Source organism: Zeus faber (assembly GCF_960531495.2).
Source record: "Zeus faber genome assembly, chromosome: 16".
Taxonomy (NCBI): Eukaryota; Metazoa; Chordata; class Actinopteri; order Zeiformes; family Zeidae; genus Zeus; species Zeus faber.
Window position 1 is genome coordinate 25,394,116 of NC_137202.1, and position 25,361 is coordinate 25,419,476.

The following is a 25,361-nucleotide window of genomic DNA, read 5'->3' on the forward strand; positions in this document are numbered from 1 at the left end:
GAATTCTTATCTACCTATAATTTCCCAGTGGCCCCTAAGGAATTTGCTATAGTTTTTTGATGCCACCCCAACAGGCACCTAACCCTGGCTTTCAGGAATGCAGTTAGGCCTGCATCTAGATACGTATCTTTCCCCAACCCGGTTGATTCCCCGGTAGGGAAAATCTGTTTCTCACTACATCCCCAAAATAATAATAGAGCCATATGTGCCTCTATTTCAAAGGGATGTTGTCTCTATTCCATATGTCACGGCATACTGGAATCGGTTTGTAAATGATTTATATTGGAAATAAGTTTGGATGACTCCTCATAAATACCTAATTGCGTATAATGTTAAAGAGGTGTCCCTCAAAAGTTTTCATAGATACTACCCCCATCACCACATGCAGAAAAGACATAAACACAAAGTGCTCTTTCTGTGACGAATATCCAGAAACTGTTTCACACCTATTTTGCCATTCTCACACTGAATTTATATTGTGTTCTACCATCTATAAGTACATTTTACTGTAATGCGAGAATACCCTGTTTTCTACACAATTGTACAATTCTGTTATTGAATTAAAAACAAAAATGATAATAAAAACAATAAAAAGACAAAGCTCGATACGCATTTAGGCTCCAGTGTTCGCGGTCGTTTCCCGTTTCTCCAAATGAACCAAATAAAAACAGTGCGTTTTTATTATTTTAAATGTGTTGAACGAAAAAAGCCCCATGTGTCCCATGTCCGTGGAGCCTGTGTTGCGTGCGCGCTACACGGAGCCTGCAGCGCGCTCCTTCTGCCGCATGGGTAATTGTGATGAGACAAAAAACCAGGGCAAATTACACTGGGCTGAAAGTCCAACCAGAACCGCAGAAGTTCACTGGTAATGGCCTGGTAGACTGCAGTGCTATCTGTCCCATCGCATCTGTGTACTCCGTCAGCTCGCACATGCACGAGAGGGTCTATACGTCACAATACTGAAGCGATCCGGATAAATCTCGAAGGACGCCATGTCGGAACTGCCCCAAATACAAAGGCCCCAGTCCGTGGGTTTGTCGGATCCATGACATCCATAAAGTTCTGATGTCACTCACACATGCGTCTGCCGCTGCCTTGGTGAGGACCCGTTGTTGACCAATCACTAGACTGCAATGTCGTCATGTGACCTGTGCGAGCCCTCATTTGTGCGCATTGTGGCGAGGATAAAAACACAGTTTTTCCACGAACTTATTCCACCATAATGGACCGATCTGGATCAAACTTGGACGACGGCATGTTGGTACCGCCCCTTATAAACACTGACGTCAGTATTTCATAAACAAAAACAACAGGGCTCCTTCACTTAATAATAACAACAACAACAACAACAACAACATTATTATTATTATTATCATCATTATTAATAAAAAATAATAATAATAACAACACTGGCTCAAGTTTGAGCACGTGGGGCCATGTTTTGGGACGCGCTCACTTCCCTAGCAACGCGTGGCTTGACCCGGAAGCACTTTGAACACACCGAGCTAAAGCGCTAATGGTTCCCGCAGACAGGTGAGAAAGTGAAACGAATCCGAAAAAGTTGGTCTCGCCCCGACGCCGACCCCTGGCCCCCGCGCCACGCGTCCGAGGGGCGCGTCCGATGCGCGGCGTGTCGCAGAGCGGCTGCGCTGCGGGGCCCGAGGAGCGGGTTAGCTACACGGCTAACAGGCTAACGGGCTAACGGGCTAACGGAAACAGCAACTTGCAGCGTCTTTCGCGAAGAACTTACGAAAACTTGTTAAATGTCCGTGTTTTTACCGTTTAGCAGCACTGCCCTCACCTGCCGTTTACCGTGGGGTTCCTCCCCGGTTTAGTATTTAGTGGGTTAGTGGTCGTTTTCTAACCTTTCTAATACGAGTTAAAGTTTGGTGTGTGTCACGGGAGTTTTGACTCCAATGTGCAACGCAGGTAAAGTTGCCTACTAGTATAATAACAACAACAACAATAATCAAGGCCGTTTAGTAATCGTTTGAGACTTACTGCATTGTAATAACCTGTAGTGTAGACGTTGCACCCATGTATTAATAACATTGCAATGATTCGGGCACAACGTCGTAGTCATTTCGCGTATCATTCTGTGCAGAATATCCCATCTATGTTTGTGTTTATAGCCACAGCCACACTGCCACTGAGCCCCCGCCACAGCCTTTTCACTTACACGTTGTTTGTTTTTGTTCTCCTTACCCCCACTTAGACTAACGACACACGTTCCTTGTTTATTAAAATGTACTTGGTCTAATAAACAGATTGGGATGGAAGATTTAGATGCATCATATGGCCCTGGCTGTAATGTGAGCAGAGCAATGAGGTCCAGTATATTATATTATGCTATTACATTATATCTAATTCTGACAGTAGTGCATTTGTCACGGTATCAACATGTTTTCAAAAGCATAAATTCATAAAAGAATATCATCACATCACTCGCTTCAGAATCCTCCTGAAGCGAGTGGATCCGATAGGTCTTAGATTGCAATTTTAGACGGCTGCCCATCGAAAACGTTGACTAAAAGCTCTATTATATCAAATATGTCATATATACTGTGTGTGTGTGTGTGTGTGTGTGTGTATATATATATATATATATATATATATATATATATATATATATATATATATATATATATATATATATATATACACACATACACATATATATATATACATACACACACACACACACAGGGTTTGTACCGGGTCCTCATGGTCCCTGAAGTGCTTGGATTCGTCCTCCGGCTTTTAAGTACCGGAATACCTTAAAAATAGCCCCCTTTATGCTGAAGTGCTTGGAAAGTCCTTGAAAAAAAAATGTGATCATTGAAAACCTGTGCTACTCCCCTTGGTTTTGTTATTCAAATCGTAACGTAATAACATTTTTCCAGAATCACTTTTACGACATAAAGGACGCCAGGGAAATGTAATTTTAATCCAGCATGGGGCAACAATGACTCATAATTGTAGATGACCATGAGATTAATAATAGATGTATAGATACTGTATATACAGCGATCAGTCACAACATTAAAACCACCTGCCCGATATTATGTAGGTCTCCCTCGTGCCACCAAAACAGCTCTGACCCGCCTAACAATGTTTAGGTAGGTGGTACGTGTCAAAATAACATCCACATTAATGCCAGGACCCAAGGTTTTCCACCGCTGGCTTGCCTTCTTCCCACAGTGCATCCTGGTGCCATCTCTTCCCAATGTCAACAACGCACCCAGCTAGGCCACCTTTTTCCATTGCCCCTTGCTCCAGTTCTGACGCTCACCATTTTAGGCGCCTTCAGCGGTGGGCAGGGGTCAGCATGGGCACTCTGACCGGTCTGCGGCTACGCAGCCCCATACACAGCAAGCTGTGATGCACTGTGTGTTCTGACACCTTTCTATCATAGCAGCATTAATGGTTTCTCCAATTTACAGAAGAGCTTCTGTAGCTCTTCACCAGTTGTCCTTCCTTATCTACCACTTTTTGTAGGTACTAACCACTGCATACTCGGAACACCCCACAAGACCTGTTGTTTTAGAGATGCTCTGACCCAGTCATCTAGCCATCACAATTTGGTCCTTGTCAAAGTGGCTCAGATCCTTACGCTTTACAGTTTTCTTCAACAACTGACTGTTCATTTGCTGCCTAATATATCCCACCCCTTGACAGGTGCCATTTGAACAAGATGATCAATGTTATTCACTACACCTGTCAGGAGTTTTAATGTTGTGGCTGATGTGTGTGTGTGTGTGTGTGTGTGTGTGTTCGTGCGTGCGTGCGTGCATGTGTGCATGTATGTATGTATATATGTATATATATATATATATATATAAAAGAATCAGAATAGTCTTTATTGCCAAGTAAGTTTACACAAACAAGGAATTTGTCTTGGTGTTCGGTGCATAGATGTAGTAAAAATGTAAAAAAAGTTAAAATTTACAATATATAAACTATATATATATATATATAAAAATACCAGAATGAATCCTGTAATAAGTGTGTCATCTTTCCTCAGGGTCCAATAGGCCATGGTGCTTGTCAAGTTATGCAGGGGTTATGGAGGATCTAATCCAACATGCTGAAGAGAAGCAACCCTCTTCTGCTCTCACAAATCCCTGGTCTCATCAGCATGAATCCATGTCACGCGACAATGAAAAGCCAAAAGTTGTCGGTGGATTTGTGTTAGTTCACGCAGGTAAGTTCAAGCATATTGCCACATCTGTTCTGCATAGTTGCCTATGTTTTTTATTTACTTTTTTGTTTTAAAATTTTAATTAAGTAATTTAGTGTTTCATTACCAAGCATTAAAAATACAGTACAACAATTCAGAAAAATCTCCCACACAAGCATGCATGACATGAAAGGCCTGTCGATTTGAAGAATACATTTAAAAACAAGCTGTTTCTCCCGCTGTGCCATAACGTAATTAACCCTTGACAGTGTTGACTCAGATTTTTTTTATTGATAGAATTGAATCATGCAGTTTGGTAATTGAATATTTTCTGAACCTCGGGGGACACTAGATAATAGTCTTTGAATGTGATTTATCTATTAATGTGATAAATGTGCGTGCAATTTAAGAGATTGACTAAATTTTACTAACTACCGTGTAATCTGCACTCTCTTGTTAGGTGGTACGTTGCAACCATGAAGTCCCCAGAAAAATCCTGAAATCTAACTACTAATTTGGATGCAGCGTGAATGATTTTCCCCACTGTAGTTTTTCTATTCAGTACAACTACCATATACTTAACATGGGACACGTGAGAACTCTTGTCCCAAACTCTTTTATGTTGGCTGTTACAGTATAAGCCAGTGTGATTTAAAACACACCGGAAGAGCAATATATTGATGTCAAACCTAAAAATTGACATAAATGATAACTTCAATGAAAACAATTGTTTTGCCATAATCAAAAAAATATATAATCAAAATCAACAATATTCCATGGTCGAAATGGGTCATTGTTGCTGTCACTCTGTCATCATTGCTTCACTCTGTAAAGCAAAAAATATGGTCTTAATAAACACAAAAACACTAGCTAATAACAGTAAGGTCTGGACGGCCAAGCTCCTATTTCCTAAGTTTATTTTCCTGATATGCCGTGTTTGGGTTTATAGTTAATTTGCCTGCATCCAACTGACGGAAATTAGTATTCTACTTGTTGAGAAAATTCAACCATATGATCAAAATCCCCTTCACTTTTGTCATGTCTGGTGATTGTGGAATCTGACATTCCTTTTTCCAAATGATCACAGCTGAAATAATTGCATTCAGGCAGCGTTAATCAGGTCCAGCGTTACTTGAAGACTTGAAGGCTGAACTTTTTGTTTTGGAAATGGTGTTTTTGGTTTTTAATTCTCTTTCCATAATGTTTGCTTCCAGGAGCGGGATACCATTCTGAATCCAAAGCCAAGGAGTATAAGCATGTCTGCAAACGAGCCTGCCAACGAGTACGTTTGAAACACTATCCTTTCCACAGTATGCAGCATGAGTGTGAAAATTCCAACAAACATCAAAACTTAGCAATACAAAGTGTGTGTGTGTGTGTGTGTGTGTGTGTGTGTGTGTGTGTGTGTGTGTGTGTGTGTGTGTGTGTGTGTGTGTGTGTGTGTGTGTGTGTGTGTGTGTGTGTGTGTGTGTGTGTACGCGCGTGTGTGCGTGTGGGGCTATACTCATTTTAAACATGTTTTAAAATGTTTGCATGTTTGGAATGTTTGCATGTTTGCTTTTTAAGCTTCCTCAGAAAATAAAACTTCTATTTGGTCTTTTAAGTCAAACCGCAAATTCAAAAGGATTTTTTGCTGCTGCGAAACACTTGATGCCTGGAATTTTCCCTTTAATAAAAGCCAAAAACAAACCGATTATTATACTTCGTGTTTTCATTCCTTGACACCCAATTAATATCCGGGTCTTTAATGCACAAAATAATCGTATGCTCATAGGGATTAATGTCATTGCATATGTATTTCACCACATCATTTTTCATATTGCCGTGTGCAGTTGTTATTTTATGACACAACAATGCAAAATGAGCATCTAAAAAGCCACAAAATTGTGTATTAGAATACACATAATTTCTACCAATCCAGTATATATTATTCTTCTTTTCTTCTCAATTAAAAAAAACAAAAGCCTTACCACAACTCAAACAACAATCAGTAGTTGCATCTTGGTCTGAGCTGAAGGCGGACCTGAGCATCGTGTCGTGGAGAAGTCCAGGGTATGTGAGTTATGTGTTGATAATGCTGGGTCTCTCGCCCCAGCTGCATCGAAGGCCCCCCGACACGCTCTGAGCCCTTACCCAATGTCCGGTAACAAGATGTAGAACTTCCTGTTTGCAGAATGTGTCGAGCAGGGACCATTTTCTGTGGGAAACTTGTTTGGTTGTCCATAAGTTTGAACTAGGGTACAGTGTGTGCAGTCTTCATGCATAATGCAGTTACATAAAGCAGTTACTGTTGTTTTTTTTTTTTTTTTTCTTTCCTCAGGCTGTGGAAAGACTCAAGGCCGGCGCCCTCGCAGTGGAGGCGGTTTCTGCGGCACTGGTTGAGCTTGAGGTCGGCCTCTCACGAAAAGCTTTTGGTTATATGTTGTGCGTCTTTCAGAATGTTATTACTGAACACTTGCTCTTTTGACCGTGGTGCAGTCGTTTTTACCTTTTATCCCCGTGGCGGAGTAAGACCAAAGTTTTGAGTAGACACTACATGAAAATGTGATACATAAATAACCATGAATATGTAGTACTCCAGGCCTTAAAGTGTGTATCATCAGTACAAGAGACAGTTTTCTGTCTGTGGCAAGTCGCATGAATTGATGCTTGTTTATGGAAGTTTCACTCATAGCGTGGTTCACAAATATTGGAAACACTGATAGAGGAAAGCTGCTGTCCAATGATTTAATTTTATATATATATATATATATATATATATATTAAAATAAATAAAATATCAAAATAATTGTAAAAAAAAAAGTGTGTGTGTTTGAGATTGGAGGCATATTTGTTTTATTTACAGCTGTGAGGACACATTAATTTAATATTCATCCTTATCATTTGTGTTATCTAAATTGTTGACAATGGTGGAATTGTACCTCGCTGAGTTACTATTGGCACCCGAGTTGGCAGTCGTCTGGTTCATGTTCTGTCACGATTGAACCCTCTGCCCAGGATTCTCCTTTCACAAATGCGGGGATGGGCTCCAACTTGAACTTGTCGGGGGAGATTGAGTGTGACGCCAGCATCATGGATGGGAAGACTCTGCGCTACGGAGCCGTAGGTGCTATAAGCGGTGAGTCACCGTGGACTTGATGTTGATGTTGATGTACTCACTAAATGCTATCACCGTATCACTGTGGCATGATATTGTAATAACCCCATTGGCTGCGAAAATAAAGCTGCCCGCAAAATACTTGCTTCCCTCAGCATCAGGTCAAAGAAGAGAAAAACAGCAATATGTGCATTAAAAGACAAGCAGGACAGTATTTCTTTGTTAGTAATAATACAGTTTGCTTCCAAAGGTTGTGGTGTGTAGCCCTGGCGTCAAAAGCCGTAATTTATCCCGTACAAAAAGGCCCTGGGGGGGTGAGCGTTTGAGGAGGGGGCTGGTTGCTTGACATTTAGTCAAAAAGACAACACATTGTTTTTGTTTCTGTGCGTGCATGATGTAACAGTGAGCCATAAAAGTAGTACACGGTGAATGAACGTTTCTTGGCCTGGATTGGAGAGGCGTACTTGACAGCCCGTGCCTTCGCACAGGTGCAGTTGTTCTAACGACAGCGTTTAAAAAAAAAAAACCCAAACCCCAAATCATTTCACGCAAGTGGAACGGAGCAAAGCGAACACAGAAGTCCCACACAGCCAAGCGAAAGATACTTCCATGACCTCATCACCTTAATCATAGGTTTCCTGACAGACACGGGTTCGAATGTGTTTCAGTAACTTCGACGTTTCCGAAGTGTAATAAAAGCTTTTCTAAACAAGCCAGGAGGTTTATGGAGCCCTTCTGCTTTTGCAGTCTCACGCGTCTGTGCCCAATCTTTGGCAGGGAAAGATCCGACGATTCTCTCATTTCCATTAGGTATAAAGAATCCCGTCTTGGTTGCAAACCGCCTACTGAGTGAAGCTCAGAAAGGGAAACTATCGGCTGGCAGAATACCCCCATGGTGAATAACTTTATCCTCTATTGATTTCAATATTGTTGCATTCAAGTCGTTGTTTGAAAAAATGTTTTATCGAAACATTTGACTGTATGTGTGACAAGTCCATATGCTGCTACTCGCTTTTCTCGTCAGCGTCTATGGTTGCTGAGTGGAGAATGTTTGTCCTCGTCTCTCACTCGTCTCTGACCTCCATCGCTTTCATGAACTGAGAATCAATCACGTATAACTAATATTTCTCACTTGAACAATGTCATAGCTTCTGTAGCTAAGAGAGTTGCTTTGTTTACGGTCTCAACAACACACCTGGAGCCATACTCCTTTATGGATAGCTCATACCCCTTATCGCGCTGCTTGTGTGTGCTGTTTTGAGCTGTATCATACATATTAGACAGAAGTATATTTTTGGCGACTTGATGTGTGAAAGCCGTGGAGGTCGGGAGCTACCGATTAAAGTAAGTGACAATATATGGACTTATATATGGAAGAAACATATACAGTCAACTCTAATAAAGTACCGTATCACTTCAAATTGTCACGCTAATTTTGTTTTGGTCAATCTTCTTTTAGCTTTTTAGTTGGGCGTGGAGCGCACGACTGGGCTGTAAGCCATGGGATACCGCTGTGCCCCTCAGAGAAGATGGCAACGAGTAAGTACTTCGTCGTACTTCATAAAATATGACCCTCATGTCAGAAATGCATTTTTGTTTATCTTTGATTCAAGATTGAAGAGGTTGAATCTTGATCACTTTAGTGAGCGCCCTTGTGAAGCACATAACATCATGATGCTGTTTATAGATAAACAGAGATGCATTTCTGACCAACTCACAAGAAATGAGTAACCAGGGAAGTCTGATTTGCATATGAAAATCCTAAGCTGCTTTCACACATGAACTCTGGACATCTGGTCGGGACATTGTCCGGAGTTGCCCTTTCACACATGGAGCACACGACCGGAGATTGTCCGTGTCAGACGTGTTCACACCAACTGGAAATATTTGCTTTGGTAATCCAAGTATTTGGACGTATCTGTAATATAAACAAAAGACTGGAAAATAATAGAAAGGAAAGGATTACGAAGCAGCTACGCGCCGTGCACAAAGAATTGCACGGATCTGCATATGTTTACTCCCCACTGCTATTGTATCTGTATTTATGTTATTTTGTGGCTTTTTTTTTTTTATCACAGTGACCTGCATTGATATTTGTTTATCTTTTTGAATGTTAAGTATTTGCTGGATAGCAGGACGGAGGAGCCGAGGAGACAGCTAGCTAACTGTTATTGTTGTCACTTGTTGAATCTTTGTTTTCAAGATGTGACGCAGTACTGTGTCTGCTTAGAGTGCAAGGCAAACCTGCTGCCATCTGTACTTATCTGGGGTCAATTACTTATACTTTTGGATTTCAAATGTAAAAACAAGAGCAGTGTTATTTGTATTTTTCTTCATAATTAATTGTCACATTGTTAGTATGCACCCTTATTGCCTTGCTATTAAATATTTGGGCCCTGGCGAAACCTTTCAGTTCTCAGTCCCAGACACTCACAGGCCAGGGCAAGGCAGCGTTAGTGAATCATCTCTAATGTGATTTGAACGTTACACCACCACCTCCATTCCCCCTGGGGTTTGTTAAAGCATCTTAAGGCCTGTTTGTTCACATTTTTCACGCACAGAATTCAGCGTATCGGCTTACAAGCGGAACAAGCGCAAGATGGAGCTGGCAGAGAAAATGGACGCCGGGCAGAATCCAATAAAGAAACGAAGACAATCAAGTGAAAATGTGAGCATAAGATATTGATGCACACACACAGTAAATGTACTGTGAAGGGAGGTAAAATGGCAATCCTGCAACCAATCATGGCAGGGAATCCATATCGGATATGTAAATTACATAGAAACTTACATTGGCAAAACAATGGCAGTCATGAATGAATCCAACTTCTCAATAATGCTTCTAGCGCTAGCAGTAGCATGATATCAAAGAGTAAAATCTCCCCTGAAAAAGAAGTTTGGAGGTGGAAGATTTCCCTCAATAGGTCCATGGTCAAAAGGCTGCAGTTCCTCGGTGGCAAAGAGACAGAACATCTGTGGGGAAACAAGCGTTTGAAATTTTACACTTTTGGTGCTTGTCAAAAATATGATAGTAACCGTAAAATCAATATTTGCAACCAGGAGAGCCATAGAAAAATACAAAAAAACAAACAGTGGGACAATGCCAAAAACGTAATAATACTGGAAGTTCCCTTCAAAAATCTGCAGGAAGTCAAGTGTTTGATGGGGTTTTCGGTGGAGTCGAGGCGCAGCTTTCTCACCCCTCGCCCACCGTAATTCCAACCCACCAGCACCACCGCCACCGCCACTGCTGCCACACTATCCATTTGGCACGTTTAATTAGATCTAAATCCGGAACAGTCCGGGCATTTGTCTTGACATTATTACAACGGTGATAAAAGGCTTCACATCTGCATCGTCCTCTAATCCAGGTCTTCTGGTTTCTTTTTCGGTGGAAACTGTGGGATAATTACGACCTGTGGATCCCCACTGGTGTGGAGACCTCAATTACACACACAAAGACACACACACACACGCACGCACGCACACACACACACACACACACACACACACACACACACACACACACACACACACACACACACACACACGCACACACACACACACAAACACACTGTAATGTGTTCTCTTCAATCAAGGTTTTTAGTGCCTTTATTGTGAAATTAGCAATTGGATAAATAGTAACCTACATTGTGTGGTAGACTTGTGATAAAAGTGGTCATCTGTGTGTGCAAAATGTGGTTCCTCCTATATGCTTCCCAGCAAGGGTGTCTAATTAGGTGCACAATAGCAGCCATTAGGTAATAAGCGGTAAGCTCTCTCTTCCAAGATAAAAAAAAAAAACGAAACAAAAACATTTGTCTCAAAGCGGGAATTTGAGACCGAAAAAGCTCTGGCTCTTGTAGAAGCTTGATCATTTAGACATATGAAAACTACATATAAAATAAACTCTAAATATAAATATAATGAAAGCCATGTTGTTTTTATTTTGGTTAGTATCTATGAAATTATTGGTCCAGCTTTTTAAAGATATTCAAATGAATCCATTTTTTATGTGTCATAAAATACCATTTTAATTACATTATTTTGGACGGGGGATTGAGGTTATCGCCTTTATGCCAGTAATAGTTTTAGCAATATTGTCTTTATGTAACACTTTGTTACCGGGTTTCATGTTGTTGTTGTTGTTGTTTATTATTATACAAAAAAGATAAAGTAGTTCAGCTACGGTATCATAAAAGTTGCTCTCATTCAATCTGTAATCTGCACAAAATGAACGCGAGGTTTACTAAGACAGCGACTTCTAATGCAACCAGGGATTTGGATGGCCTTCTAGGAACTACACCGCGTTCCAAATTATTATGCAAATGATATTTTTCTCTTATTTTCTTAAATAGTCGATGCAAATGACAGTCAGTATAATTTTCAAGTCATCAGCCGTTAGGGTATAATTCGAATGTTATTGAACAAACCTCGCAAAGATAACAGTATTTTTTTTTAAATAAAAAACTCAAAATGCACTGTTTCAAATGATTATGCACGACAGAGTTTCAAAACATTTTATAGGTTTTAAAGAAGTGAAAATGGTCATTTGTTGAATGTGTAGCATTAGCAGGTCATATTTACTGATATCAAAAGCTATTTCAATAAAAAACATCTTAACAGGCCAAGTTCCATGTGAACATAGGAGCCTTCTTTGATATCACCTTCACAATTCTTGCTTCCATTGAACTTGTGAGTTTTTGGAGAGTTTCTGCTTGAATTTCTTTGCAGGACGTCAGAACAGCCTCCCAGAGCTGCTGTTTTGATGCCAACTGCCTCCCACCCTCATAGATCTTTTGCTTTAGGATGCTCCAAAGGTTCTCAATAGGGTTGAGGTCAGGGGAGGATGGAGGCCACACCATGACTTTCTCTCCTTCTATGCCCATAGCAGCCAATCACACAGAGGTATTCTTTGCAGCATGAGATGGTGCATTGTCAGGCATGAAGATGGTTTTGCTACGGAATGCACGGTTCTTCTTTTTGTACCATGGAAGAAAGTGCTCAGTCACAAACTCTATATACTTTGCAGAGGTCATTTTCACACCTTCAGGGGCCCTAAAGGGGCCTACCAGCTGTCTCCCCATGATTCCGGCCCAAAACATGACTCCGCCACCTCCTTGCTGACGTAGCAGCCTTGTTGGGACATGGTGGCCATCCACCAACCATCCACTACTCCATCCATCCGCACCATCCAGGTCAAACAAGTCTGTTTGAAAATGAGTCTTCATGTATTTCTGGGGCCACTGCAACCGTTTCTGCTTGTGAGCGTTGCTTAGGGGGGGCCCAATAGTAGCTTTATGCACAACTGCAAGCCTCTGGAGGATCCTACACCTTGAGGTTGGTGGGACTCCAGAGGCACCAGCAGCTTCAAATACCTGTTTGCTGCTTTGTAACGGCATTTTAGCAGCTGCTCTCTTAATCCTATGAATTTGTCTGGCAGAAACCGTCCTCATTCTGCCTTTATCTGCACCAACCCGTCTGTGCTCTGAATCAGCCACAAATCTCTTCACAGTACGATGATCACGCTTAAGTTTTCGTGAAATATCAAATGTTTTCATACCTTGTCCAAGGCATTGCACTATTTGAGGCTTTTTGGCAGCAGAGAAATCCTTTATCTTTCCCATGTTGCTTGAAACCTGTGGCTGCTTAATAATGTGGAACGTCCTTCTTAAGTAGTTTTCCTTGAATTGGGCTCACCTGGCAAACTAATTATCACAGGTGTCTGAGATTGATTTCAGTGATCCAATGAGCCCTGAGACACAACACCATCCATGAGTTGAATTGAAAAACAAAAAATTTAATGTTTATAAGACTTCAATCCAATTTGCATAATAATTTGGAACGTGGTGTAGAGCAGCAGAGCTTGCCATTGAAAGGGGGAGTTTGTACATCGTGGATCCCTCAAACAGCCCAGGGAGAGAAAAAAAGCTCCACTCTGTGAGGCCGAATTGGAAATATTATTGATCGATGAGTGATTCATGAAGTAAAAGAACAATGTTGTGGAGGGACACGACACAACTTCAACAGAGGAAATAAATGTTTTAGCGGGCACAAAGGGAACTCCTGCTGGCGTTAAAATAAAAACAAAAAAAGAAAAGAGAGAAGTGGAAGGAGATCACAGCGGGACAAAAGATGAAGGTTGCTTGTATTATAATATTGGCTGTTAAGATTTTTCCCTGGGGTGATAAAGGACATGCAGACAGTGCTTCCGTGCTGGTGTTGGATGACTAACGAGCGTGTTTCTATGTGGGGGAGGGGGCAGAAGGCTGAGCAAATCTTGGCCCTGAGAGGTGTCTCGTTGGAAATTGTGGTCGACGGTATTTTGACTCATTACAACAACACGTGCGTCTCGTAAATAGACCAGAGATTGTTAAAGTGGCAGTGTGTAGAATTTAGCCGCATCTAGTGGTGAGGTTGCAGATTGCAACAAACTGCCCCCCCCCCCCCCCAACACACACGCGCACACACACACACACACGCCCCCCTCACCCCTCCCCTTCCAACGACGTAGGAGAAGCTACGGTGGCCACAAGCTTACATTTGCAAAGCAATGCTAGAAAGCTCCTATATCCGTGGCCTTTAGTTTGATAGCGAGATGGCGTTGGCGGGATACATATTTTACTATCCGTTTGCAGAGTCAAAGACCGGATATAGCATTTGCCCGTTCTGGGCTACTGTAGAAACATGGCGGTGAAACATGGCGGCCTCCATGGAAGGGGGTCCGCTCCCTATGTAGATATAAAGGGCTCATTCTAAGGTTACAAAAACACAGTTCTTATTTTCAGGGCATTAAAAACTAGTTAAAACATGCTTATGAATTTTATATTCCATTTCTGCCAAGTCTGTTCTGCTTGGTGCGACTGAATTTTACACACTGGTCCTTCACCTACCTTGTTGGTTTGTAATCAACGTCACTGGTGTCAGTGTGTGTCTCTTGTCCAAGATCTGCATATCATAACTTTTTGATATATTTTATCCATATATATTTTTTTCATTACTCAGTATAAGAGTCCACGGTTGCCAGTGCATTAAAAAACAAATGACTACACTTTTGAGTTAATGGTTCAGCTTCATGAAAAAAGGTTTATTACAGCTGCTCTGGTTTAAATGTTCTTTCAGAATGTTCTTTGTTGTATCACCTTTTTTGCCAAGCGGTAAAATCAACACTTTCTCTTTTTCTTGTTTGATTGGGATAAATGCATCTGTTTTTGTTTTTGATTAAGCATTTGATTTAGTCGTCATAAAAAATAAAATATATATTATATTGATAAATACTGTACATACAATAACTGGTGAAACTTGATTCTCAGTTCGGGCGGGAAAAATAACAACAGCCCACATAATTGTATTCCTATCCCTGTGTAATAAATATGATACCGGCACCTTATACTAATTTAGTCAAACAGTAAATAACTTTGAAATGCTTTCTCCACTTCACGTCCATGCCCACTAAACGGTAAACAGGCTTAGCTAACTTAGTAACAGTCAATGCTCCCTCTCTAAAGCGAAAGTGGCCTAATTTGAGGGAAGTGGTTCCTGTAGGCTGTAGTGTGTGCCTTCCAGAGAGCTGGGATGGATGATGCTAAATGCAGGGCTGGCAGGTTTCCAGCCCCGAGTCAGAGGAAATTGAGCAATTTTTTTTTCTTTATAATAATAGCTTTATTTATAAAGCACCTTTAAAAACACAGTTTACAAAGTGCTTTGACAGATGAAATAAGAGCAGAGTGCTCAGATCATGAATTTTAAAAGGAAAAGGAACATTAATAACCAGGAATTAAATTCATTCATTAAATTGAAAAAGCATATGAAGAGATAATAAAAAAAATATGAAAAAAAAAGTTAATAAAGGGGGCAACGTCATGAAAGCAGATCTATAAAAATGGGTTTTGAGAAGTGATTTAAAAAAAGTCACGGATTCAGCCAGCCCTATCTCCTCAGGCAGGTCTTTCCAAACCTTTAGTTTTAAGTCTAGACTTTGGAACAGCCAGAGGGGCCCCATCCGCCTGAGGGTCTGAGGCTGTGCACTGGCTCATTTGGGGTCAACATCTCTGTTATGTAGCTTGGAGTCAGACCCAGACGTGCTTTAAAAGTGATCGGCGAAATCTTAAAATCGATATTCTGAACCGAACAGGGAGCCCAAGGACAGAAGCCAGGATTGATGTCGTCTATTGGAACCGGTTAGAAGCCTAGCTGCTGCGTTCTGAACTAGTTGGAGGCGAGATAGTGGGGGAAAAAAACCCGGTAACACCCGCTAACATTTGGCATTTGTGACCAGTGGGAAAAGGGAAAAACCCGGGTCTAATGTGAACAGGACACCTGCATCGACCCGCTCATTTTGGCCCCTGTACCTGCGTGATGCAACGCGCGTTGACGTTCCAGACGATGGCGTATAAATAGACAGGAATATCATTCCATAATTTCATATCTTATTTAGAATCCAAAATCACAAGTTATTGACGTTTTCCCGCATGGGGGACTGTGAAATGTTGTGAGTGTGGGGATCGCACCGTGGGGAGCAGAGCGGAGAACCCCCACACTCCCTTCCGGTCCCTAATCTGTGGTTGGTTGTCTACAGTTTTGTCCCCAATCACACTGGAACATGAAACGGCCCTTTTCCGACGTGTTTGTGGCGTAGAACGTGACGCACCAGAAATATGGGAAGGTGTCAATTGCCTTTTTTGGCGGATTGGTGGCGGTAAAAAAACCCGGGTAAACCCGCTAACTTTGGTGTGAAAACAATATACTACAGCTGCGACGTTGGCCATTTTTCCAGTCCAATTTGAGATATTCAGTCCCTGGAATCGTGTGCTTTAAGACCATTTTGGTGTTTACTTACAATTGCATTTAAATTTTGGTTCACTCAATATAACCAGCACTTCTGTACTGATTTCTCACACAGTACACTGTTGAAATTGTTGGAAATGTCTCGTGTCAAAGAAAAGCTCTGCTTCCACTCTTATGTTAAAAGTCAGCCTCTGCTTTTCCCTCTGCAGTCTCTCAAAGCTAATATATTTAAAGAACCAAGAGCATTTTATAACCCACCCTAGAAAACTAGTAGCAACCCTCTGAGAGAGAGAGAGAGAGAGAGAGAGAGAGATGCTAGTTATTTGGTCATTATATTCACCACTTCAGATGACTCCTGTTTTATGTTGGGGCCCCTGTCTCGTTCCAATGTAGGAAAACGGCTCAGAGTGTCTGGACACAGTGGGCGCCATTGTGGTGGACCAGGACGGGAATGTGGCCGCGGCAGTGTCCAGCGGCGGCCTAGCCATGAAACACCCCGGCAGGGTTGGCCAGGTATCTATACCCTCTGCTACCGCTGACCAGCAACTTCACCAGTTTAATTCCCGCCTGATAGCCTTGCATTTTAAGTAATGCAAGGCAATTTTAAGTAATTTTAAGCAAAGTAATAACCCCCTGGGGTTATTAAAGTATTTCTGATTCTGATTCTGATTCCGATTTTCTGTTTCCAGGCTGCTCATTATGGATGTGGATGCTGGGCTGAAAATGCATGTAATATGAACCCATACTCAACAGCCGTGAGTACCTCAGGTATACTATGAAATCCTCTACGTGTGTGTGTGTGTGTGTGTGTGTGTGTGTGTGTGTGTGTGTGTGTGTGTGTGTGTGTGTGTGTCTGTGTGTGTGTGTGTGTGTGTGTGTGTGTGTGTGTGTGTGTGTGTGTGTGTGTGTGTGTGTGCGCGCGCCTGACATTGTGTGTTTGAATGAAGTTGGTTTTTTTCCACCGCACTCACAATAAATGTCCTCCGCCAGCCCGTGAGTCTCAGACATGACATGAATCAGAAACAGATATTTGACGCGGGCCTCTTGTTTGGCCTCCGTGAGTCGAGCTTCAAAAAGACTGATAATACTTTCCAGTGACCCTCCAACCGTTCCCCGCAGTGCGAGTCTCATCAGTCACTTCCTGCGCCCCGATTGAGTCATCGGGGCCGCGCTCCCTTTTTGTTAGTCAGCTGCATGCCAGGTGCGCTGCGAAGCTCATTACACTTGCGGTGACGTTTGACACGGGACACCTGCTTTGGGCGCGATAGCGAGGCTGGCGGAGAGCCACGTGATTCGGTCACGTCCCCGTAGCCGGCCAAAAAGAAAGCGACTTCACAGTCAGACCTCCTGTCAGATGTCAGTTTCGATTTTCAATTAAACCGCTGCAATCAGTGGATCCACATCCAGTGGCGAAGTGAAGTCCTTATGGAGTCTTTGCATTCGGTTTCATCGTAGTGAACGGTCACAGGCAAAATTGTGGCATCGGGCGCTGGCAAGGCAACTTTGGCTCCGCTGACCTTTGAAGCGGCAGCCTGTTGGAGAGTTGAAAATAGCGGACACATTAATCTAGCCTTGTCAGATTATCCTATTTTGTCCTGTCAAAATGAGTCGTGAGGTAGAAGTAGACGGGGTAATGAATAATTTGTGTTTTATGGTTTGTAGTTGCCATGCTACCTAGTACCTAGCCCTTGGTACCGCCTACCTCGGAATGACACAAAAGAATCTCTCACAGTGACCGGTCAACTATTTAAACAGGGCTTTACTGTACAATGGCTTTCATTCTGCAATACAATATGAACAACTTCCAAAGAGGCGTTGAGATTCTGTTCAGTCATAGCCATACAGGATGTGGTCAGGATTGTCATTGTTGTTATGGGAATCTGAGAAGTGGTATTAGCCGGCACACAATAAAACTGTGAACTATACACCGCATTTATGGCTATTGTATGAAAACAAAACTGCAATTATCATCAAGTCGATTGGATTATTCCCGAATAACTTTTCCAGAGTTTTTGTGCGGTTAAAAAAAAAGAACAAATAGATGGTTTCTATACGTTTTCAAGTCCGAGTAAAAAAAGCAAAGAGCAAAAAAAAAAAAAAAATCACTGTCCTTTGACGAGCGTGGAAAATGTGTGCGTCCACATGTATAGACTGTATGTTACTTTGAAGACAAATCAGATTTTCTGCCTTGCCTCTCGTTCCTCGTGGAGGCAGCCCTGCAGCGGTGGGAGTTGGAGGTTTTAAACTAATTCAGACTGTCACATGAACAAAGACATCCTTCCCTTTTAAGACCGGACTACCCGTTTTCAACCGAGCGACGGCGAGTCCTGCTGAACATATTTATACGACTTATAGATGTATCACCCCTGGTCATTTCACGGAGAAAAAGAACACGGTTCCCTCAGAGCCGAAAGCTACCGCACCATTCATGCTTTGTGTGGTATTGTATGTGTGAATATGTCTCTGAAAGACGCCATGTTTTCCTGGAAGACGAGTGGACGATAGTGTGTACGTAGCTTCTGGGCGACATTAAATCTTTTGATGTGAATGGGCGGCCAAAAGGATGTCAGTGCCGAGGAGGTGACCTGATCTCCGACGAGCAGAGGAGTCCTGAATTTGGGACACTTTGGTAAACTAACAATTTCAGAGTCGGAAGCGCCGTCCATCGCTGACACCCAATAGGAAAAGCGGGTGAACATACCACAAAATGCAGCGAAGCCTTGATCAGATGGCGAAGCTGTTGTTTTTCTAACCATGATCATTGGGGGATTTGAAAGGAAGTGACACGGTTTGTGTAGAAGGGGAAACTTGTTGCTTTATGTTTGAAAGTGAGGTTCACCATTTTTTTTCGACCCAGGCCCTATTAAAATGTTGGTCCCATCATTTATAACAGTTCATAGCTCACTGCAGCTTCCCAATGTGCTTAAATGCAGTACAATGTTAAAGCCTTAAAAAGAAAACGTTGAATTGAACCGTAATATCAAATTTTATTAAAACTTTTTACAATTGTCAAGGTAAATACAAGTGGTAACGTTGGCTCCAGGAGGTTGCCAGCAGAGAGCATTCTTTGTCAATTGTCACAGTTGTGCACATTTTAGGTTTCTCAAAGTTTTCTTAACTATTGCATTTCTGCAAATCAGACAACGTAAAAGGCTAGAAACAGGAAGTTGCGCTGTTTCCTCCCGCAACGTTTTGCTTGGGATTAACTGTGGCCATTGCAAAAAAGTGGTGATAAAGTGTGATATTACTGTCATTCAAAACAGAGGCGCTTGACCATAATGTGAGTGACGTTTTTAGTGTTTTGGAAAAGGAGATAAAACATTTTTTTTTAAGGCTTAAACATTTGCCGCGTTGGACTTCACTGAAGCGCGGCGAGAAGCTGCAGCCGAGGCGCTAAGTTTCTCAGTGGTAAAGCATTCAAAGAGGTTTTGCCATGAACAGTTATAAATGACAGGAACATTTTAATAAGGCCTTCATTAGAGTAGCCGCGGGCGGGGGAGGGCATGTTGTTGCATTACTCCTCAGCTTGCTATAGAGATCTGTGGAGAGCGCCAAATACAGCTGTTAAGATTGCTTTAGATCCGACGCTTTCTCCTGAAGTCAGGCCTGGTTGTTTGTTCTTGTGTAGTTTTTGACCTCCTCTGTCTTCTTATATCGCGGGCATGCCTTTCATGTGAGTCAAAATTGAAAACTTTCCTCGTGGGGATGGGGAGCATATTGTGTGTTCCAGTACGACACCTGTTTTTAATTTCCTAACTTGAAAGGCATACCCATCAAAAGGAACAAAATAACAATCATTTTTTGGTTCTGACACGGGGAGCCCAGTCCTCCCTCTGTGCATGTGTCGCCCTTTTCCCATTTACGCCCACCACTCTCCCCCGATTCAGCCCCCACCGCATTGTAATATGTGGCTTATGCGGGTCTTTATTTTGTTTTTATGTGTTTACCTACAAGCCCGGCCTTCTGTTTGCTGTGGCGGACGTGAGCCTGGTTCACAAGTCGACAGTGCTTCCTGTTGCTCACATTGCTCGTCACACGCTGGGACTTTTGAGTTTGTATTACAGTGTTTAGATTTTGGATGTTTGTGCTTCTTCTTGCCTTAAGGGGCCGTTCACAGAGAAAACGCTCTGTCCCGCTGCTCTGAAGTCAGAGCAGGTGTCAAATGCAAAAAAACAATAGTCCAGTATGCATCTTCAGTTGCTGGGCGACCGAAGTAAACAACCGCCTTCCATCCGAATTCTTCTACTTTCATATTTGGCTTTAGTAAAGGCAGCTGATCTGTGCTGTGGCGCCTCAAAAGTTGGAGCTATTTTCAACTTTTCCATGGGAAACTGTGGCCAAAAAACGTCTGGATTAATGCGAAATGAACACCGGATGGAGTTAAATGCGTTGCTCCATAGCGGTGCATTTCAATGTGAATGGCCCTCTAGGGCTGAATCAGACGAGGAGGCTTTTGTAATTGTTATTAATACGAGTGCTTTTGGGTTGCAGGGGCCGTCTCCTTTTGGTGATGTTTTTGTGCTCTGCGTGCCTGTCCAGCACTTAAAGTCATTTTTTTTCCATTGTCCAATTGATTGAGTTGAGATACAGGCCTTTAGTGGTAACGGCAACAAGTTCACAGTTGGAAACAGAAATAGACACGACAATGAAATAATGGATGTCAGACTAGTAATGGCCCTTGCTCAATATAAAGGGCTACACCTACGTAGTTAGTTGGTAACTTGGTTTGGTTAACTTAGTAAGTAATGAAAAAATCAAAATAAAAGTAAGTTAATAATGATAAATTGGAGGATATTAGTGGTAGTCACCGATACACACAGCAAAAATAACTAGATAAAAGTGATTGACAAACATTAAAATCCTGCAGAATCCTATCACATATACTACCTACACAACAGAGTTTCTCTTAGAAAAAAATGGTGCCGGTGCACGTGTCCTGGGAGATTACAATCTCCTGGACAAATGGGAGAGATTCCGGTCAAATGTTACCTGTGTTACCTGAGCTTAAAAACAATTGATAAGCAGGCTATATAGAGAATGACATCATCAAGGCATGTAGATGTATAATATGTTTTGTTAACACAGCTAACCCAGTTCAGTAAACACCGTTTTAAAAATAAATAAAATACGAATATTGCTACTTGAAATCAAATAAGTTCCCTTCATGAACAATAAGTAACAAGTGCAGCTGCGTGTGGCACGGTGGTGCAGTGCATTGCACTGCTGCCTCACAGCAAGAAGGCCCTGGGTTCGATTCCCGCCTGGGGTGCTGTTGGCACCGTGCTCCTGCGGGTTATCTCCCAAATAGGAGCCTTTCTGTGTGGAGTTTGCATGTTCTCCCCGTGCTCACATGGGGTTTCCTCCACCTCACGTCAGTAAGGACCCCCCACCAAAAACGTGCACCCATCATTGTCTGACCAGCAATGGACAATTATCACCTGGTCCCCGGGCGCGTCCACGTATGCTGCCCACTGCTCCTGGCTGTGCCCCCGGAGGAAGGACAAGCCAGGATGGGTCAAAAGCAGAGAATCCATTTCACCAGCCACCATCAAGGCTTGTGCGTGTGTGTGTGTGTACAAGCATGTGTTGTAGTGTGGTGTGTTGCGTGACTAATAAAGACTCTTTCTTTCTTCTTCTTTCTTCTCTCATTAACATTTCACTAAAATCAAATTTTGATCAAATCAAAAAGAAAATAAATATGACGAGTAGGTCTAAATATGTAATAAAATTTGTGGTGCTGTCCGTCTTGGTTGGGATGTCCCCTCGAAATATTTTAGACAACGAATATTTACCGTCTGCTTTGGGCCCGAACTTAAATATCCAAAAAAATGCCGAACTATGGATGTATGTGCCCCAACGCTTCATCATCTTTCTGCTTCTCCTCAGAGTTCTAGACGCTCCGTCTCCGCTCCTTGTGTTCTGTGTTTACAAGTACAACCTGTCCATGAGGGAGGGGGCGGGGCTTAGTTCTACATCGACAAACGTGAATTGTCAGAGGTGAGGCTTTCAGTTCAGCTTTAGATCGTCCAAACTGATTGGCTTCCCGTTGCAACTTGCCGAGCGCGGGATTTAACAGATCTGCGGAATTCTTTATCGAAAATGATCCACTCAGCACTAACTCAAACTGTGCATGGGGGGATTTTTTTCTGAGATTTAAATATGTCGGACTTCAACTGATTTTCCCGGTCAAAAACCGGCATTTACCGGAAAACGGAAACGCTGATACACAAGTCTTGTAGAGATGTCATAAAGAAAGCCTGTTTATAAGTAGAAAGGAGGAAAATAAGACAATGCATCACCACGCCCGGTTTGAGTGCTGCTTTTCGCAGACGGTGGAGTTGCGTTGAATGTTTTCTCCTTGGGAAAAGCGCTAAGGGATCTTGACAATACAAAAGGCACGCTACCTGGGCAATTCCATATATTGCTCTCGTTAAAAAAAAGATAGAAGGAAAAAAAAACAACTCCATATTACTCCAGGCTTGTGGTTGCCATGATAACCAAACCCGCATAGGGTTTTGTTGTAGTTACCTGACATTTTACAAGGCCTTGACTGTTGTTTACTGAAACAACAAGGCTGTATTCTCTCGGCTTTATGGGATTTCTCTGCTGCTTTTGCCAGACGCCCTTGTTTTAACTCCCAGGCCTCTTTTCTTTTTCCAAAGCATCGCACTCTTCCCGTTCCATCCAAAATCGTATCGTAAGAATACCGCAAAAGTCAGAGATGTATTTTAATGTCAAACGCACCATGGTTTACTCATGGTTTAAAGGTCCGAAAGACCGGAGACCCTCTCCGGGTGTAAGTTATTATGCAATGCTCACCCACCTGCTTTGTTTTTTTCGGTTAACGTTGTAGAGGGTGAGGTGGGATATTTCTTTTGACTGCCAACGTAATCTTTTTTCCTTTTTATTGTTCATAGTTTTCTTGATAGTTCAATAAATTTCTCACAGCCTTTGTTCATACTTATTACAATAGTCAATAATAATAAAAAATGTCTGTCGATTGCTTTCGATTGATCGCTGTTCTTTTTTGTGAACATTAATCCATATTAACTGTTGGCCTACTGACCACAACTCGCTTTGCTGGTTTATTAAATTCACCGCCTTTCACTCGCCGTGTGACTGACCTGTGGTTGTTTCTTCTCACTGATTACTACCACTTTCAGAACCACACGACCAAGGTTGGTGGAATTTCAACATCAAATCAACATCACACAGACTGTAAGCCCCTTTCCCACATGGAATCCAAGAGATTATTGGTTAAAAAATATCTACTAAAGGCAGTAGGTAGTCATCCCCACATTGACCTCCTTTATGGAAATGTTACGTATGGAGCCTGTTCCCACATAGATGACTGTTCAGACACATTACGTAGTGCTCGTGCGAGAGGTGTCTCATTGTCAACCTGTCCTACACTCTCTGCAATCGGAGAAGGAATGCTCTCCATCTGTTCTACCTCTCCCTGTCCACTCGCTACCCACGGCTCTGCGCTGTGGTGCAGCTGGCGGGCAAGTTAAGTGGTTGTGCCCAATGTCACCGCACCGCACCCTAACTGTAAAAGACACGGCTAGGGCCTGAGTGGCATTTTTAAAAAGAAAAATAATACAATTTAAGAATATTAAGACCTCTCTCTGTAGGGACTGGGCGTGCTTCAGTTTCTCTTCTCTGCAGCCGAGTGCCACGGTTCTCCTTGGACTCGCCATTATTCCGGATGTCTTTTTATTCCCGAAAGATATACAGTTTATATGTTTTTTATATTTGTACAAAATAAATAGAAAAACCCCACTGTAAAAACCCACTATTTGTTTGTTATCTAGATTTGTTTCCACCCCTACTTTACGGCAATGTTACTGCTTCCATTCCCACACACTTCCTTCTATTCACAGCTGTACCGGCTTTTTCCAGGAAATGATACTAAGCTGAAAGTGGGGAAATTTCTGGAATGACTTTTACAGAACATCGAAACCGGCTCCCATTCCCACACAACGTCAATACGGAACATTGCCCGTAGTTTTTACGGCTTTCAGTGCGAGGGGGTAAGGGGCTATAGGCAGACAGACTATCACAAGACAAAATGAACACAACCCTATTTACAGAAATTGTTTCAATGTGCAAGTGCAGGTAAATCTGTGGTGAGAAATATTCATAAAGATTGAAGCATAGCAATAACATTCTTGCCTTCTCTTTTGATGAGAACGATTTACCTCCCTTTGCTTAACTTTCTGTCTTTTTATTTTTCTTTGGCATTGCAGCAGCGTTCCTTTGTGGCCTTGATCAACCGTTTCCCTTTAAATGCTTCCAACTCGTTTGGGTTGCGGTATGGACCTTTTGACTTAATTGAGGCGTCTCTTCAAACAGCGATTAAATCCAAGCTTGTTGTCTTTTCATAGCTGTTTATCACTGCCCTCCTCCTGCTAACAATCTGCGTACAAGGGAACCAAGTTAAAATGGGAGGGCAATGCTGACAAATTCTGATTTCGACTTTCAAGTGCAAATTGAACGCGGTTTTTCCGTGCCTAGAATTCCCAATCAGTACCATCTTTTCCAGTAGCCCGGTTCAGAATTTAAATATGGTGAACCCTGCAGATTTTTAATGTTCATACAGATTTGAATACATCATAATGTTGTCACATATGACGGAACAAATCTGAACTGTTAAACTTGTGTAACTGTAACAGTAGATTGGGAAGCAGAAAGTTGATTTTGGTAATTGCCAAGGTTACAGATAAACATGAGCTTCATATCGTCTTGGCTCTGCAGCTCTTGAGCGCCAATGTATTGCACCAATAATTATAGGCGTATAGGATTACATGGTTAATGGGCCTTTGATAACCGCAGGCAGTGATTAGAGTCCTTCAGCCACTCTGATGTGTGGGAAGCTGCCTTCATAGTAGGTAAATTAGAAATCCTTCTAAAATGCATTGGGGTGGGGGGCAGTGGCGGGTTTCTATTACCTCATCTTCACTAAACAGAACTGTGTCGTGAAGGGCATGCAGGTCTGAGTCCAATGAAGCCTTGTTGATTCCTAATGTGTTGCCATCGTATACAGAGCCACCAGGGCTGCGTTTGTTGCCCTGGTGTCACCATAGCAGCAGGATGCGGCTATCAGCTGTTTGTTTGTTATCCTAACGAGTAAATGGTTGGATTTACATTTGCAGAGATTTTTGCGGCACTTGTTCTGTTGTTGTGCAGAGCGAGATAGGGCATAACATGTGAAGTGGTGCCACCACTGCCAAGCGAAGCTGAAGGTGAGCTGTTTTGAATTCGCTTCGTCTGCCCACACTGCCAGCGAAGGCTGAA

At 42.3% G+C, this 25,361-nt stretch overlaps 1 protein-coding gene across 2 annotated transcripts in view; it reads left to right on the forward strand.

The window, feature by feature from the left end:
* Nucleotides 1-1,464: 1,464 nt before the first annotated feature.
* tasp1 (taspase, threonine aspartase, 1) overlaps nucleotides 1,465-25,361 on the forward strand; it is a 36,035-nt gene continuing 12,138 nt past the window's right edge. Inside the window, exons 1-10 of one of the 2 annotated variants that reach the window (XM_080016727.1) lie at nucleotides 1,465-1,533; nucleotides 4,025-4,204; nucleotides 5,395-5,462; nucleotides 6,501-6,569; nucleotides 7,178-7,298; nucleotides 8,088-8,172; nucleotides 8,737-8,816; nucleotides 9,839-9,945; nucleotides 16,458-16,577; nucleotides 16,754-16,832. In XM_080016727.1, coding sequence (XP_079872853.1) covers nucleotides 4,066-4,204; nucleotides 5,395-5,462; nucleotides 6,501-6,569; nucleotides 7,178-7,298; nucleotides 8,088-8,172; nucleotides 8,737-8,816; nucleotides 9,839-9,945; nucleotides 16,458-16,577; nucleotides 16,754-16,832 — 868 coding nt within the window. In that variant the 5' untranslated portion in view covers nucleotides 1,465-1,533; nucleotides 4,025-4,065. Of the gene's footprint in view, nucleotides 1,534-1,755; nucleotides 1,930-4,024; nucleotides 4,205-5,394; nucleotides 5,463-6,500; nucleotides 6,570-7,177; nucleotides 7,299-8,087; nucleotides 8,173-8,736; nucleotides 8,817-9,838; nucleotides 9,946-16,457; nucleotides 16,578-16,753; nucleotides 16,833-25,361 lie in introns of those variants that run through there. The other variant, XM_080016726.1, reaches the window with a different exon arrangement.